Genomic DNA, 17,808 nt, shown 5'->3' on the forward strand with positions numbered 1-17,808 from the left:
GCCTGGTGAAGCCGTCCAGGGAAGGAGCGAGCGGTTAGCCTCCGCTTGCGAAACAGAGCGGCAAGCCTCGCTGCTGGCCCTGGCAGGGACACCTGCGGCTCCTGCTGGTGGGCACAGACCAGAAAGGAGGAGAAAGGAAGATTAACATTTGCCCAGAAGCATTTGAGATGGCCAGCCCATGGACCAAGGAAGTCTCTGTCCCTCTAATTGTATTCTCCCTCACAGCATCATTCTGCTCTTCCAGAGACAGTGCTTGCTCCGCTTGAGGAACAAACGGGTTCTGAATCTCCCAGGAAATGCGAGGTGAATCTTCTAAATCAGGAAAAATCTGTCTTTTCTGAAGCATTTGGTCTCTTCTGTGGCAGCCAATGTTACAGGAAGTATCTGTGAAAGGCACGACTCCCTGCTTTAGAAAAGAGCTGCAATTTCAGAGGCCTGAGGTCCTTTCACATCAGCAAAAGTAATTCTTCACAGCAGAAATCCATCTGCCTTGCAGGAGTGAGTAAGTTTCTTCCACACGACTTTTGATACAACTTTCATCGTGTCCGCGGTGCAGAGAGAACAGACAATTTCCCCAGAGGAGTACCTGTATATAAACAGAACAATAAAGCTGTGCTAAAAGCAGTCGACTACAAATGAAACCCACCATGATTACAGCAGTAAGTAATTATCTCCAATAATACTCCCGACAGATATATTGTTCAACTGGCACGTGGTGTCTTACATGGAAAGTATCTTTTTATGCCACTCGAGAGTGGACGTACCAAGAGAAAATGAATTCTAGCTGAGATGAAAGCGGTGTTACTTCTCCGAGGTGGATGCTTCACTAGCCAATCTGTCCCAGCGAGGCTGATCATGTTCCTTGCCCGCGTTAAAGACTTACCAGCCAGAGAGCCTCAGCCCTATTGTGCCATTCTGTACTGGCAGGACTGGCATTAAAATGCCAATATTGTTTTGGTTTACAATGCTCTTACTTGTTCTGTTGCGCTTACTGTTTTGATTGGGACTCTTAAAATTAATCCAGCTTTTTTCCTTTTCTTTTTTTTTAAATAATCCAGTTTTTAAACTGGATGCTATTTTGGCCAGAAAAATACTGGATAATAAGTGATTGCTGGTTTACACAGTGAATCATTTCAAGGCAACAACAAGTTAAAGTGAAGAGCCGAGTGCATGCCACATCTGTACGCAGGGACGAGCGGGGGTACCACCTCTCCGTGCAGTACCTTCACGCCCCGCAGCCTCGCCCTTGGCAGCCACAGCCCGGCACTCAGCAGTGCTCTTACTGTTTGGAAAACATCTCCTTGGGAGCAGAAGCCAAACCATGTTAATGCCACTCCTATGAGGTACAAACTTGAAAACATTCCATTATGGGACAGAAATCGCCCCCACACTAATACTAATAGACGAGTCTCCTCAACGAAAGCGTCCTCCTCTTTCTGTGTTCAGGAAGCAGTGTTACATCTACCGTGAGCTTTGTGTCCAGCACGTGCCTGCCTTGCTGCCCGCGGAGCCGGCACGCCGGGGCCAGTGTGGGGTGCGGACACGCCATGCTTTCTGCGCTGCAAGCAGCCCCTCGCCCGATCCCAGCTTGAGCAGAGGAAGGCACGAGGCACCGTGGGTACACCAGGCACGTTTCCCGAAGCGTAGTGCAGCAAGGGGGCTTGTGTGCTTCAGGAACCGCTTTCTCCTCTGGAACACGGTCTGTCTCCCATGAAAGTCAAGAGAAATTGTTTGAATGTGGAAAGAGCAGTTCTGGGGGAGCTGGGACAGGCCGTGAACCATCAGGGCTTCCCTCTCCAGTGAGCCTGCAGCGGCTCCGGAGTGAGCGGGGCCGAGCCCCGATGCCAAAGCAGGACCCAGGTTATGGGTGGCGTTGACCATGTTAATCACCCGTGTCAGTCACCGTCCTGCCCAGACGCGGGCAGCCCCGAGGGACGGGCGCCTGCCCCTGGGCCTGGAGCCACTGAGGCAGCACAAGGAGCGGGAAGGGGGCCCTGCGGGGGCTGTCCCGAGGCCCGGCTCGGGGACCTCCTGCCCGCCGGGCCCGGCTGCTGGCGGCAAGGTGGGGCGGTTCGGCGCGGCAGGGCTGCCCCGGCAGCACGGGCTGCCCCGGAGCCGCCCCCGGCGAAGGGCGGCCCGGGCGGTACCCCGGGACGGTGGGCTGCCGGCCCGAGGCCGCCTGAACGCGGCAGGACGGACCGGGGAGGGTCACCGCGGAGGGGAGCCGCGGCGCCGGGCGGGCGGCGCCGGTGCCCCGGGACGGCACCGGGCAGCCGCTCCCGGCGCCTCCGCGGAGCCCGCCGTCCCCCCAGGACCCGGCCCCGTCCTTCGGCGGCGGGGGCTGGGCGCGGCCCTCGGCCCGCCTCACCGGGCCCGGCTGCCCGCCGTCGGGGGAGCCCGGGGGCGCGGGGCGGCCGCCTGCCTGCCGCGGCCGAGCCGAGCCGGGCCGAGCCGGGCCGGGCCGAGCCGAGCCAGGCCGGGCCGCGCCGCCGGGGCGGGGCGGGCGCCAGGGGGCGCTGTGCCCGTTCGGAAGAGCCGGCTCCGACGGCGCGCACGCAGGCGCAGAGGGGGCGCGGCGGCGGCGGCGGGAGCTCCGGAGCGCGGGGCCGTCCCTGCCCCGCAGCCTCGGCGGGGTGCGGGGCCGCGGCGCGGGCGGGCGGGCAGCCGTCGGTCCGGGCCGCTGCCGCTCTGCGGGGAGACGGGCGCAGGGGCCGGCGGCTCCTTCCCTCTCTCCCTCCCTCCCGCCGTGGCCGCCGTTCCCGTAGCGAGCGAGGCTTTCCCTTTATCCCTTTGTGCCGCTGTCGGGCCGCGCGTTCTTCATTTTCTGCCCCGGTGCCAGCCCCGCACCCCGGGCCCTGCGCCCCCCCCTTGTCACTTCGCTAAGTAATAATTTCCATGTCCAATTCCATTTCTTCTCTAGTTCTGAAATCTCCAAGCCATCAGCAAGGAGGATAGTTCACATGAAAACTAATTACACAAAATCAATATTTAATCACAGCGCAGCATCCTGATCCTGCAGAAAAAAATCCCTTTAAAACTCTCCTGCCATATACAAATACTTCTCGGGCGCTTATTTATAGATCTCATTTTTTTTGGTGGGAGTAATTTTCATTTTTATTTTTTTAAACTATCGACATGTGCGAGCCGTGAACACCTGAAGTGCCTCAGCCTGCCGGCTGCTTTTAACCCCCCGGACCTGATGGATGTTCTTCCCGCCGGGGAGGCCGGGCTCTGACATCCCGCTCCCGCTAACGCCTGGGCGCAAGCGGGGCGCTGGGCCGCCCGGCTCCCCTGCGCGGCTCCGGCTGCCGGCCCGGGCGGCCCCGACGGGGCGCGCCGCTCGGCGACGGGCTCGGGGTTCGCGGGCGCTGCCGGCTCCGGCGGGGCCGCCGGGAGCCTTCTCCCAGCCCGCCACTGTCGGGCGGCATTCGCCCGGGCACGCAGTACGGGGTGGCCGGGAGCGCGGCACTGGCCGTGCCCGGCGGGCGGCGCGGACCCCAAGTCCCGCCGGTCGGTTCCAGCCCCGCTGCCCCCCGCCCCGCCTCGCCCCGCCCGCTCCGGGACCCCGCCGCCGGCACCTCGGGGCTCCGTGCGGCTCCCCGTGCGCCGCGGGGGCAGCGGCGCCACCGGTCACGGGGAGCTGCCCGCAGCGGGCCGGGGCGAGCCGCGCCGAGCCGAGCCGAGCGGAGCGGCGGGGCGGGCGGGGCGCGGGGCCGGGCGGCGCGGCGGAGCCACCTTAACGGCGAGCCCCGCCCCGGGCCGCGCGGCGCTCATTGGCGCAGCCCCGATGGCTGAAATTCATCGCTGAAATGCAAAACTTGTTGCTGCTCCGCCAGCGCCGGGTGAGAGCGAGGGAGCGCGCAGGGGAGCGCGGCGCAGCCCTCCCAGCGCCCGCACGCAGCGCCGGCCCCGCCGCCCGCCCCGGCCCCGCCGCCGCCGCCGGAGCCCTGCGAGCCGCGGGCAGCGCACGGCGGGCCGGCGATGCGGCGCGCAGCTCCCGGGCGCCGGAGCCTATGAGCGGCGGCGCGCCGCCCCGTCGGCTCTCGGGCAGCGCAGCGCGGCCGGCGCCGGGCGGCAGCGAGCGGCGAGCCGCCAGGGTGAGCGCGGGCGGGCGGCCGGTGCCAGCGGCGCGGCGGCGCGGCAGGATGTGAGCGGGGCGGCCGAGCGGCGGCCGGCGCGGCGGGGAGCGGGACGGCGGAGCGGAGCGGCGCGGAGCGGCCATGCCCTTCTGAGGAGCCGCGCAGGATGTTCGGGCTGGAGCAGTTCGAGCCGCAGAGCAGCAGCCGGAGCGGCGGGCAGGCGGAGCGGGGCTTCGGCCAGCCCGGACTGAGCATGAGCGCGCACTTCAAGGCGCCGGCCTTCCCCGGCGGCGGCCCGGCGGCGGCGGCGGTGGACCCGGCCCTGGGCGCGCTGGGCGAGCCGCCCCTCCTGGGCATGAACATGAGCCTGGCCGGGGACGCCTACGGCTTCCCGGGCCGCGGCCCCGCCGAGCTGCACGGCGGCGGCATGCAGCCGCCGGTGCACGGCTTCTTCGGCGGGCAGCAGCCGCACGGCGGCCACGGCGGCGCCCACCACCCCCACCAGCACCCCCCGCACTTCGGCGGCAACTTCGGGCCCGACCCCGGCGCCTCCTGCGTGCACGGCGGCCGGCTCCTGGGCTACAGCGGCGCGCTGGGCGGGCAGACGGCGTTCGCCGACGGCTACGAGCACATGGCCGAGAGCCAGGGCGGCGAGGGCTTCGGACAGCAGCGCCCCGGGAACCTGCCCGACTTCCAGCACCACAGCGCCGGCGCCTCCAGCCACGCCGTGCCGGCGCCCTGCCTGCCCCTCGACCAGTCCCCCAACCGCGCCGCCTCCTTCCACGGGCTGCCGGCGGCCGGCTCCTCCGAGCCCCACGGCCTGGAGCAGCGGCGGCTCCCCGCGCAGGGCGGCGTGGACTCGCTGGAATACAATTACCCCGGCGACGGCCCCGCCGGCCACTTCGAGCTGCCCGTCTTCTCCCCGTCGGAGCCCGAGGGGCAGCTGCCGCACTACGGCGGCGGGCGGCAGGTGCCGGCGGGCGGCAGCTTCGCGGGGGCGCCCGCCCTGCCCCGGGCGCCGGCCATGGCCGTGGCCAAGGCGCACCCGCCGCAGCAGCACGGCGTCTTCTTCGAGCGCTTCGGGGGGGCGCGGAAGATGTCCGCCAGCCTGGAGCCGGGGGCCAGCGCCAGGCACCCGCTGATGCAGCAGCAGCAGCCGCCGCAGCCGCCGCAGCAGCCGCCGGGCTTGCTGGCCAGACAGAACTCCTGCCCGCCAGCCATCCCTAGGCAACAGCAAACAGAAGCCAACGCTCCCAACCCCAACCTGCAGGACAATGGGCCCATAATGCAGAACCAGCATGCACAGTTTGAATACCCTATTCACAGACTGGAGAACAGGAATATGCATCCCTACACCGACCCCGTGTTTAATATGCAGCACCCTCCTCCGCAACAGCCACCAAATCAAAGACTGCAGCACTTCGATGCCCCCTACGTGAGCGTCGCCAAGAGGCCGCGGTTCGACTTCCCCGGCAACCCTGGCGTCGAGCGCTGTGCCTCCTGGGGCAGCGGCATGCACGGCCCCGCCATGGAGAGCCACCTCTCGCCGACGGCCTACCCCGGCCTGCCGGGCGAGTTCACCCCGCCGGCACCCGAGGCCTTTGGGGGGCCGCTGCCGCACGGCGGCCCCGAGCACCCGGCGCTGGCGCAGCGCCAGAACGCGGCCCTGGTGATGAAGCAGATGGCCTCGCGCAGCCAGCAGCGCCTGCGGCCGCCCAGCCTGCAGCAGCTGGGGCACCACGGCGAGGTGGGCCCGCCTGGCGGCCTGCCCCCGCCCGCCTTCGAGCGGGAGGCCGGCAGCGGCGGCCGCAGCTTCGACCCACCAGCGCCGCACCTGGCCCCTGACAGCGCCTGGTTCGCGGGGCCGCCGCCGCCCGGGGAGCTGCTGCCGCGGCGCATGGCGGCGCCTGGGCTGCCGGCCGAGGCGGCCCCCCACGAGCTGGGCCTGCAGCCGGGCGGTGCCGCCGTACTCTTCCGGCCGGGCGCCGGCGGGCTGGGGCTGCAGGAGCCGCTGCGGATGGCGGGCGAGGGGCCGGCGCAGGCCCTGCCCTCGCCCGGCGTCCACCCGCCCTTTGCGCCCGCCATGGGCGGCCTCTCGCAGCTGCAGTCGCCGGGCGGTGGCGTGGCGCTGCCCAGCGCCCCCGCCGAGCGTCGTGGCCCCGCCGACTTCGCCGCCCAGCCCGGCTTCCCCTTCGCGGCAGCGGCACGGCAGCCGGCGGCCCACGGGGCCGCGCCCGCCCTCAGCGCCTCGCCGGGCGCCTACCCGCCGCCCCCGCCCGAGTTCCCCCCGCCACCGCCGCCGCGGCCCGCCGCCAGCAAGCTGGGCGCCCTCTCGCTGGGCTCCTTCAGCAAGCCGGCCAGCAAGGACAACGTCTTCGGGCAGAGCTGCCTGGCCGCCCTCTCCACCGCCTGCCAGAACATGATTGCCAGCCTGGGCGCCCCCAACCTCAACGTCACCTTCAACAAGAAGAGCCCGGCGGAGGCCAAGCGCAAGCTCAGCCAGGCCGAGCCCGACCCGCCACCGCCCGCTGCCCCGGACTACTTCCCGGCGGGGCCACCGGCGGGCGGGGGTGGCGCAGGCAAGGCAGCGGGCGCTGCCCCGCTGCTGCCCGCCGAGAGCAGCCTCTCGCCCGGCTACGCGCTGGAGCCGGCGGCCGGCGGCGAGGGGAAGGCGGGCGGCGGGCGGGGGCGGGGCCGCCGGAAACGGGACAGCGGGCACGTCAGCCCCGGCACCTTCTTCGAGAAGTTCTCGGCCGCGGAGGGCGGCGGGGCTGGCGTCAGCCCGGGGCAGCCGGCGGTGCCGGCGGCGGCGGCGGGAGGCCCACCGGGGGCTGCGGGCGCGGAGCGCAGCGGGGGTACCCCTCACGACAAGCCCCTGACCTCGCCCTCCTGGGGCAAGGGTGGCGAGCTGCTGCTGGGGGAGCAGCCTGACCTGATGTCCTCCCTGGACAGCGGCATCCAGAGCGTGACCAAGTCAGACGGCAGCTCCCCGCACGTGGACTTTCCCGACGAGGTCAGCACCAGCTACGGCAATGAGGACGAGGTGTCCTCCAGCTCCGACAACGCCGCCTCCAAGCCCACCCGCAGCCCGCTGCTGGGCGGCTCGCCCAAGCTGCCCCGCGGGGAGCACGCACTTCTCAATGGACAGAAGCCCCTGGCCCTCGGCCTCCTCAGTACGTCTACCTCGACCCCCGACAGCTATGGGCTCAGCACCACGGCGGGCGCCCACCCCGGCACGCCGGGCATGGAGCAGGTGCGGACCCCCACGAGCACCTCGGCACAGGACGAGATCCACCCCCTGGAGATCCTGCAGGCGCAGATCCAGCTCCAGCGGCAGCAGTTCAGCATCTCGGAAGACCAGCCCTTGGGGCTGAAGAGCAAGAAGGGGGAGTGCGCGGGGCAGAACGGGGACAGCGACCTGGGCAGCTGCTGCTCGGAGGGCGTCAAGGGTGCCATGAGCACCATCGACCTGGACTCCCTGATGGCGGAGCACAACTCCACCTGGTACCTGCCCGGCGAGAAGGCCCTGATGGAGGGGCAGGAGGAGGACAAGCCCATGGCGCCCTGGGAGAAGCCCAAGCCCACGAACCCCAGCAAAGAAGGTATCGGTTGTCCCGTGCGGGTTGCCGGCCCACGGGGGGACGGTGGGCTGCTCGGAGAAGGGGAGGTGGCGGGGCTCCGGCCCCGGGACGCCAGGCGCACGCCGGCCCCGGACCTGCTCCAGCCCTGGCGGGGACCGCGGTGGGGGCCGGGTGCCTTCTCGCCCCGGGCTGGGGCTGCGGGGGGCCGGGTGGCTCTGCCGGGGCGGCCGGCGGCGGGGGTGAAGCGGCCGGCCCCGCGGCCGTCTCTGCCGCCGGCCCCATCCCCATCGTGCCGCCAGGGGAGCGGCCGCCGAGGGCTGCGCGGCCGGGCCGGCGCGGGGCTCCCGGGGGTGCGGAGCAGAGGGACTCCCGGCAGAGCCCCAGCCCTGCTCCCGGGCCTGGGGTGCCGCGGAGGGGGGCTGCGGGCGTGGGGTGCCGAGGAGGGGGCTCCCGCTGAGCCCCGCCGGGCGTGGGGTGCCGAGGAGGGGGCTCCCGCTGAGCCCCGTGCGAGCCGAGCCTTCCAGCCCTTTCCCCCCAACTGTTACGGAGATCTTCCTAAAGCGTGAAAACATGAATTTGTTAGTGGTGCTGTCCCTCCGATTCCAGGTATTTCCCTGCTTGCATTACGAGCCTACTAGCAGCGTGATACTCAACTGAAAGGCTCTTAACGTTTTTTTTTTCTTTAATAGAAAAGCAATTTACAATAAGGCTCTGGGTCTGCTGGTATAAAACTTGCTTAGTTGACAGATGTTTAATTTCGACATTAGTTGTCATTTTTGATCCTTCCCCGTGTCCAGAGGGCATCATAATTCCCCAAGCTCAGGAAAAAAATATTTTAATGGAAAGCCCTCTATTATAAAAGCTGTTTAAGATAAAGATGATTATAGATTCAATTGGTTTCTATTTTTTCTTATCAAAGCCATATTTTCCAAGCCGCCTGACCGTGTGTGTGAATATTACAATAGATGCACGTGCGTGTACCTGCTGTATGAATGCACGCAGGCAATTTTCTGATGTGCTATAAGTACACGTGCATAATTTACGCAATATAAACTCATTATTCGTGCCTAGGAAAGTTGATGTTTTGGTACTGCTAGTGTAGTTCGAAATTGTTTTCATTACATCTGGTTGTACAGACTGACTTTTTACAGTCCCCTGCGTTTAGTAATTTTGCGAAGAAGGGTGTTGGGAAAATCTAAAGGGAGCTGATTTGAAAACTGGGCAATTTCCTACCCCCAGTTCTGGTTGGCTTTCCAGCTTTGGCTTTCTGAAGCGTGAATCCTAGCCCCCACGGTTTGTCTCTTTGTTCATGTTTAATGCCCAGCGCAGGAGACTCTCATTTCAAGCGGGAGTGTTTAGCATGCACAGCAGACTCTAGGAAGCCCATCAGCATTCTCCATGCTTCACCCAGGCAAGGACATAAATTGGTTTGTTTGGGGCCCTTCTTTTCCATTTTTAAATGGAGTTGCACACAGCATCCTTCCTGGCCCCTTCTCTTTTATTGTTTCTTGTACACAACATCTAGATCTGACTGGATCAATAGCTAGTTAGCACAAATCACAGTTCCTGTCACTTCTACCTTGGCAGACTCGAACACATATATACGTTCTCTCACAACACACACACACACCACCACCCCCCCCTGTTATGTGTGCACTCTCACACACACGCACGCATACAGATATGCAGATTTACACACCGTGCTGTATTTAGACATAGATTTTAAGAGAGTAACTTATTCCATAGATCTTCATTTCATGGATTAAAAAAAAAATCCTGAGCAGTGATTTAATCCTGAACAGCACATTTATTAAAAGTGTAATTTGGCTTAAAATCATGTATATTTTGTGTATATGTGTCATATGGAGCGATGCTTTCTTTAACGTCTTTAACAGCACTCCTACGTTCACTTTGATCACCGCTATTCTTAGTAACATCTAGTGAAATAAGTAATTGCTTTCTGGTCACGATAACCACAATGTTGCTGTTAAAACAGTTCATCACTTGGAAGGAAAACCATTTAATCAGTGTTCCTATATAAGGATATGTTTTAGTATTTCAGAGGCTTAACATAAAATAGCAAACCAGTTTTACAACAATGCACAGAGGCACTCGTTTTGTTTCACACTTTAGTCACTTGAAGGATTTGAATGGGCTGGTTCTTCGGATGAGGAAATTCATATAGACCAGCGGAGAATTTACTTTAACTGTTGTTGGAAGTGATAAAGATACAATAGGTGAGACAAAACAGGCTGTTCTCCTCGGTTACTAGAAATGATTTAACTTTACATTGCCATACCCCCGAGTGTTTGAAACTGTGTTTAAGAAAAGGCTTTGTTTATCCAGTGATGGACGTTTTAAACCTTTTTCGTCAACTGGGATTTGCATCCGTGGTATTTGTTGCAGCAGTTCCCCGCTGTACGTGTGCAGGGTGAATGCACAGGCTTCAGCCAGCACTCCTCCAAATTTCAGGCAGTTCCTAAATGTGCTTAATACTGCGCTGGGGGAGCGTGCACCATTTCGTAGTAATGTGGAATATTATTAAGAGTGAGATTAGTCGTTAGACCCAAGTTCCCTCACCAACACATAGGCGTTGTTGATGGGCTTCTTAATTACACCTGCCGTGATGGGAGGGAAAGCGTTCGGTGATTTATTCCTATTGTGGCACGGCCGCAATCTGCACCGGCTGCTCTGCGGGCTCCGGGCAGGGCGGAGGAAGGGACGGTGGGTGTCGGTGGGCACGTTCCCCCTCGGTGGAGCGAGGGGTTCGGCATCTGCCTTCCCGCTGCTCTCCTCCCGCGGCGCGGAGCGAGCGTGCCAGGGAGCGGAGGCTCCGGCTTCGCTGCTGGCCGTGGAGGAGCAGCTTTGGAACCGACAGGCTCCCCGAAACGCAGCAGAATCGGGAACTGTTCAAATACTCCGTTAATGCCCAGATTACTGGGGGAAACAACTTGTTTGAGTTGTTTTTAATGGCTGGTCAGATTCCTTATAGCTCATCTCTTTTTTCTCATAATGGCATTAAAATGATTTGCTAATTTCTAGCCATCTGTGGGAGCTGTGAGTTTTAAAGGTAGATGGGAGCAGATAACGTTATTTCTGACACCCGTGCTGTAGGTGCCCGTGTAACATGTACACACCTACATCATTTAGTGACAGCCTTTAGCGAGTTCTGTGCATGTGTTCACATTTTCTTTCTGAATTTAACATTATTAATGCTGGCTGGACACCTCTCTCTGCTGAAATGCAATTTTCCGTAAGGAGTTTTCTCTCATACATTGTTTCTTGTACTAATGTTTTATGTGAAGTGGCTGATAGTTTGGGTTTTTTTTTCCCCAAAAATGCTTTCTAGAATTTCATGTTTTCCTCTGCCATGCAGCTAGAGCCGGGAGTGAGATATAATAATACTGAGTCTAGAGAGTCGTGTTGACTTCCAACACTGCAGCTCTATCTAACAAAGAATAACCACATCAAATTCACCTAAAAACCTGGGGCCAGTTTAATGGGGTTTTGCTTTGCCTGGTTTGACTGAACCAGAACAGTTTCCCCTTCAGTGAAATGTTGATTAGTATTCTCTAGAAACCCAGTAATTAAGTTCTGGTGTGCTTTTGGTTTTAGTTTTTAATTGAAATTTTGAAGGTCCCATACTGCAGATGTCAGGTGAAGACATCAATACGTAACCTAGAACCATGCAGGTGTTGATTGGAAAAAATGAGAATATATTCAGTTGCTCGGTGGCCGTCGGGCTTGTCTGTCCGAGCTGATGGGCACGTGCAGTGCAGCACAGTTAGTTTTCGTCGTTGAGTTTTTGTTAATATTTCATCGTAACACCGAACCTGTCATTTGAATGAGCCAGCAGGCCAAAACTCTTGACGAAGCAGTGCGTAGCGTTTGTAAATTACTACCAAATACATTAACAAAGGTCAAATTTGGTCCAGATGCGGCTAGGAGCCTTTGTTTTCTTTCTCTCCCTAGTATGTTCTGCTGCGTGCTTTTATTTTAAATACTGCTAAATTCTTTTAGAGGCTTTACCAAGGGGCTAGGTTTGTTTACTGAGACTGAGTTTGTCAGACCTCTTGTGAAGTATTTCAAACACTTAAATATCACTGAGAGCAATAAGTGATTTGGAAGGGGTTTGCACTGTAGTAGGGGTTGTTGGAAATGAGTTCACTGACGAAGCTCAGCGCGCTTTGCAGCGATGGATCTGTGATTCCCGATGCTGCTTTGTTTGCTTGAAAGGGCTGTTTAAACTTACATAAGGAATTTTAACAGTTAGTGAAAAAATGCTATTACCTTTGCCAAGAAGTTATGTGATATACTCCACAGATATGAAATACACATCTTCAATAAATGATCTGGATTAGCATGCAGATTTATGGGGAAAGAATATTCCTGTTGCATATCGTAGGAGAGAGTTTAGTGTGCATTAGATTTGGGTTTAAAATGATCTTTTAAACTCTTCTGACCTGTTAAAAAAAAATTGAGAGGTTGCCCCTGCTTGGCTTGGCTTCATGTGACTGACAGTAATACTCTATTGTTTACTTTGACCGACTATAATTTTTAATATTTTCTACTAGAAAACGGTCCCGTTCAGAAATGTGTTCCTTTGTTTTATAAACATTGCGCAGCAGTGTGTTTGTAGACCTTTATGGCAAATATTAGAGAAGGCAAGGGGCAGAGTTTTCAATATTATTTGCTATTGCTGCTGTAACGCACTAAGATATTTAATGCAGACAGTGTGTGAATTTATTGGCATTTCAGTAACTACCGCAGCCACTGTGTTTGCCTTTACATCCATCCATCCATCTGTCTGTCTATTCATTTTTGGTCTTCAAATTTACCTGTTCTGCTCATTTTGGTGGACAGTCTAGCCGTATTTGAATTAATGCAGATCACATATTTGGGTTGTGTCGTGATGCTTTCTTTTACCAAAGTCTGTTATTTTATAACGGCACGTTTAGTTGTGAGCTTGGTTTTAACTGGGTTGTTTCGTACACGCTTAGTGTGGGAGAGTGCATGAGACAGGCTTTGGGGATATATTTCTTGAAATTGGTGTGTGAATGTGCTTCAGATCTTTACACATGATGTAAAAGGAAATGAATTAGACTTAATATTTATATATGAGCTTAGATGAGAGCATAGATTTATTCTGTTCTGTGGTGTATTACACAATGTCTGCTCTTAATTTTTAACGTGCAATACCTGTTTTTTTTACCAATGACCTAGTGGAATGCTCTGCCATAAAACTGCGAATAATTTTTTGCTAAAAAAAGTTACTAATCAGCAATACCTACAGATACAGTTTGTTGTTACTTGTATAGAGCAAAGGATAAGGCATTAAACAAAAGTCTAACCTAAAAGTATATAGACCGCTTTTATTTGTAACAGCTGCCTCCCAGCTTCTGCAGTGTTCTGTACCAGGGAGAGGTAGAGGTTTTGGTACAGCAGAATGTCTTTATGTGGCCATATAAAATTTTAGTACTAGACAAATTGCTGTACATTTTTAGTCTGTGGTTTCTTGTGTATTTCTATTAAATACAGGTATGAGTAGAGTATCCACAGAAAGTGTAAAGCCAGCTCTAAAATGAATCTTCAGGTGGCCTAACGCACACTTTTTTAATGCTAAATTCACTGAAATATCATAAACAGTTTAATTGTGTAATTCCTAGCGCACACTGAGAATATCAAAAGGGACCAGTCAAATTGTGGTTAGTGAGATCCTTCGCTGTTTTGTCACTAGCGTAAAATATATCGTCTTTAACGTGTTTGGGGCTGGAGTGCTTCGTGTGCAGACAGCATGGATAACGTGCGTCAGGCGCCGGATACCTGCCTGCCCATCGCGGCCGCTGCTCCAGCCAGCAGCCGGCTTGCTGTCAAACTGTTCTGGTTTTACCACTGAAAAATCTAAGCCCTGGAAAAGAAGAAAGTTTGCACCTGTAAATACATGCTTATAGTTTGCAGGAAATTTTTAAGATCGATAAGTTGGTTTTTTTTAAATACAGAATTATTCTTGTTTAATTTTTTTGAGGGGTGTTTTTAAAAGAGAGCTTCCGTTAATGAGGTATATTTAGAACCTGGCTTGCTTGTGTACTTCCTCAGCATGGGTAAGGGACACAGGGCAGGGAACCCTATGGAAATTAAATAGGTGAAGCTGTGGAATCTCCCAGGAAATTCCAGGTCTGCCCTGGCTTTCCTGATCTTGGTTAGATTTCTCAACTTTTAAAATCTAAATCTGTTTTTTTGCTATTCTGTAGATAGACCCAGTTTGCACATAGTGATAACGTGACTAGCTGATGTAAAAATACTGATATTCTTTGTAGTTCGCTGCTTTTCCTTTGCAAAACACTTTTGTGTTGCTGCAGTTAAAACATGACGAATCATTAGTGACCTTTTTTAATGCAAAGATTTTTTTTTTTTTTTACAAATTTAAATATATTTTATGGATTATGTGCCAATGTTCCAAAGTCAAATACCTTTTAAATTTAAAGCTGAGAATTGAACAGCTGGAGGTCTAATCCATTAATTTTTACAAGCTGACTTTCTTAATACTTCAAAGAGAACATCTTGGATGATATTGCTTTGCTACTCCCCTCCTCAGCTCCCCTTCTTCTCGTCTCCCCCCCAACACCCTCTCTTCTAAGTCTTCATGTTCTGCTCATCTCCTGGCAAAGGACGAAAGCGTATGTATGCGGGGAATGCATTTGCCTTAGTTGATGTAATAAGTTGTAAGACTCGATGATCCAGAAATGTACTCTCTTAGGGTTGCACTTTTTATCTATATACTGATGCAAAAAATATTGTAGTTACTGTTTTTCTAGTAGTCTTCTCCCCCGTACTTGAGCTATTTTTTGTAACAGTACAAGCGTTATCATACTTGTGTTCAGCAGCTGTGTGTTCTGGGCTTGTGCCCTTCCGAGACACCTGACTCAAACCCAGAGTGCATCCCTTTCCCATAGGATCGGGTCTGATCCATGCTGGCAATATTTAAATAAAGTTTTTCCAAGTTTTGTCTTGCCCCTGTTAGACAATAACTGTTTTATCACATCTTACGATTTCTCTCCCCAAGACGCACATTTGTATCAGTCCCGGGAAGCTCCTGAGAATGAACTGTTTCTCATCTGCATGCTTAACTTCTGCTGGGAGTCTTTAGTTGTGCAATTTGTGTCTGTTTGTTTTCAATTTTAGGAAATCTATTTGTGTCTGTTTAGTATTTTAACGTAAAAACGCAGTGCATGACACTGCGCCGTCTAAATTTTTATTAGCTTTTAAGATTTGCCTGAAGAAGCTTGTTTGGTTTGGTAAGCAGAAATCTGGTTACGTTTAAGTGCTGCTTTGATAGATTTTTTTACATTAAAATAAATACAGTGTATTTGAGTTTAACCCCGAACAACACACGCGTGCGCTCTGAAGGGCTACATTAGTTCTCTGCTGCAGTGGTGTTGGGGACGGCGCTCCAGCCTCGCCCTAATGGCCAGTTTGCTTGAACTTCTGGATATTTATCTTTTCTTTTTTTTCCTTTTCCCCTCTGTTTGGAGCATTTAAAAAAAGCGAGATGAGGAAACTGAGTTGCTACCTTTTTTTCTTTTAACTCTTATACCTTCAATTCTGACCGCTGGGCCTCTAGGACTTGGTACTCTTGATCACAGAAAAGCCTGTAATCAGTCAGTGGTTGGGAGAGAGCATTTTTTGGTAGTAAAATATATGTTTTCAGAGTTAAGTCTGCATTTAATTAATTTTGTGAATTAGCATTCACAAAATATTAGAAAGCATTTGTATTGCTAATAGAAAGATCATCCTGAGGCTGAGGAAGCACAGTTAATTGAAAAAGCAGCCGTTTGTAAAGTGAAGAAAATTTTAAAACATTTCATACCCTAATTAAGAATATACTCCTGATTTAAAATTGAGAATATTAATTCACTGTGTGAGGCAAATACACTAAAAAACCCTGGAAAAAGTCATATCCCTCCTTCCTCCTCTTAATCCTCTCCCAAAATGCAGTTTAAGAAGAAAGGCATGACTTTTTTTTTTTTTTTTTTTTTTTTAAAATGTAGCCTGAAACCATTTTGCTAGAAAGATGTAAATTGATCTATTAACATAGGAAATGAAGGCTGGACTGGGGTTATTACCTGGTCAGAATTTTAGGATCTCTTTCCTAGAAAAATCTTCAACTAAATTTTTTTTTTTTTTTTGGGGGGGGTGGGGTGGGGGTGTGTGTATAATCTTCCTCTATGGTGACATTTTAAAGCCTTTTGGTCGTGGGTAAGAGAAGTCAGGGGAAGCAGGGGATGCTGTAGTTGAAGGATGTCTAAGAGGCACAGATGCGAATGCATTGCAAGCAGGGCTGGGTCCCTGGGGACCGGGACTGAGCGTTCCCTCCCATCCAGTGCTGGAGGTGATGCTCCGATTGTCTGTCGGGTGAAAACAGGCGGAGAGGGAGCGTCTGCCGGAGTGTTCCCGTCTCCTGGCTAGATGGCACAGTCGGTCAAGTCATTACCATTGCACTTATGGATACTTGGGTTTATGTTTGATTTAGATCGCAGTGGAGTCCGTATTCAGGTCCTACTCTATTATTATTTTTATTATTTAAGATCATATTTATTGCACCATAAATTGACACGGTGCTTTAGAAACCTGGGAGATGCTCCCACTGCTAAAGATTTACAGTCCAAATGACATAAAACAGACGTCGTTCGGCCACGCGGCTGCCGGTTACCGGGGAGTGGCGAGCCTCCGGAGGCTCGGAGGCTGGGACTCGCCAGTCCCCGGTAAACCGGCAGCCGCGTGGCCGAACGGCCGCAGCGCCACTGGGGCTTTGGCAGAGGATGCTGGTGGGGCACACGGTGGGGTCCTGTGCTGGCAGAGCCAGAGGGACCCTGGGGATGAGTCTGGGCACTTGGGTGCCCAACGAAGGCTGGTGTGCCGGGTTGGAGCGTGTGACCGGGGGTCCGGCTGCGGTGGTTAGGAAGTACATGTAGGCAGTGTGTGTGGAAAAGGGGAAAGAAGAGCTGAGAGCATCTTGTCCTACTCAGTAATCTCATTTCTGCGTTGATTACTTCTTCCTCCAGTGCGTTTGGTGGGAACGGTGCAGCCGTACTGCCCTCCCCAGTGCAGTGTTTCTCCTCTCCTGGAAAAACAAAAAACCTCCTCAGTTATGGCACTTTTGATCCAGTGTGTGAGTGAATTTCTAAATTCATTTCTCAGTCTGAGCAACAGGAAAAGAGACCAAAATGATGTGGAAATAGTTTGATGCGAGGTGGGTTTTCACCTCCTCCAGATGCCTGGGGATGGAAGCATCACCACGGGTGGGCTTCTCCTCTCCTCCGGGCCAGGGGAGGGGAGGGGAAGGGAGGGGAGGGGAGGGATCCTCCCCCACCAGGACCTGACCCCGAGGCCTGAGCTCTCTGGTACATCACAGCACTCTGGTATGACTCAAACCTAGAGTGGTACTGATGTAATACTGCTAGAAGCAGGGCATCCCTTAGACACCTAAGGCAGTCAGATAACTTTTTGCATCTAATGTTACAGGTATTTTTGATCTGACTCACTTGTTTTGTTAATTTTTGTTAGTGCCAAAATGTTAGGCTGAAAAACTTGTTTTGCCTAGTCTGAAGAGTAGCCCAAATTTTAGCCCAAATACAGTGTTATAAGGAAGAAAATAACAAACGTGCCGATTGTTTGTATTCTATGAAAAAAAAAAGGAATTCCCCAGTAATCGTAATAAAAATTACCACAATCTAGGAGACAATAATTCTGAAACACTTTAAAAATAGTATTATCATTCAAAGCACAAAGCAGCTGGTATTTTATGATAGAACAGATTTTATTGTTGCTGGATATAGGGTCAAACACTTGCAACACATTCTTGATTTAAACAAACCAAAAACAGAAGTGCTTTTGTGAAGATAAAATCAGTTTGGCTTTTTATTTTTCCCCCCCTAGATGCTGTAGTTCCCTTCTCTACCTCTAAATATAGGCACATGCTGTTCTTTTTATGCTGGGAGAAGCAGCTAGCATCCCAACTCCCTGTGCTCTCTCTACCACGATGTCGTTCTAGAAGCAGAGGCAAAAATAGGACTGTTTCAAGTATAATTAAAATCTCATACTAGCTATTTTGAGATAGGCAGATCACCAAAAAAAGAGAGAATAGCAAA

At 54.6% G+C, this 17,808-nt stretch overlaps 1 protein-coding gene across 4 annotated transcripts in view; it reads left to right on the plus strand.

The window, feature by feature from the left end:
* Positions 1-3,982: 3,982 nt before the first annotated feature.
* MN1 (MN1 proto-oncogene, transcriptional regulator) overlaps positions 3,983-17,808 on the plus strand; it is a 44,106-nt gene continuing 30,280 nt past the window's right edge. For 3 of the 4 annotated variants that reach the window (XR_012777697.1, XR_012777698.1, XM_075515783.1), the window contains exon 1: positions 3,989-7,681. Coding sequence is in view for 2 of the 4 variants with exons in the window: in XM_075515783.1 (XP_075371898.1) it covers positions 4,246-7,681 (3,436 nt within the window). In the remaining 2 variants the exon portion in view is untranslated. Of the gene's footprint in view, positions 7,682-17,808 lie in introns of all 4 variants that reach the window. The other variant, XM_075515784.1, reaches the window with a different exon arrangement.

The sequence above is a fragment of the Mycteria americana genome, chromosome 13 (assembly GCF_035582795.1).
Source record: "Mycteria americana isolate JAX WOST 10 ecotype Jacksonville Zoo and Gardens chromosome 13, USCA_MyAme_1.0, whole genome shotgun sequence".
Classification (NCBI taxonomy): Eukaryota; Metazoa; Chordata; class Aves; order Ciconiiformes; family Ciconiidae; genus Mycteria; species Mycteria americana.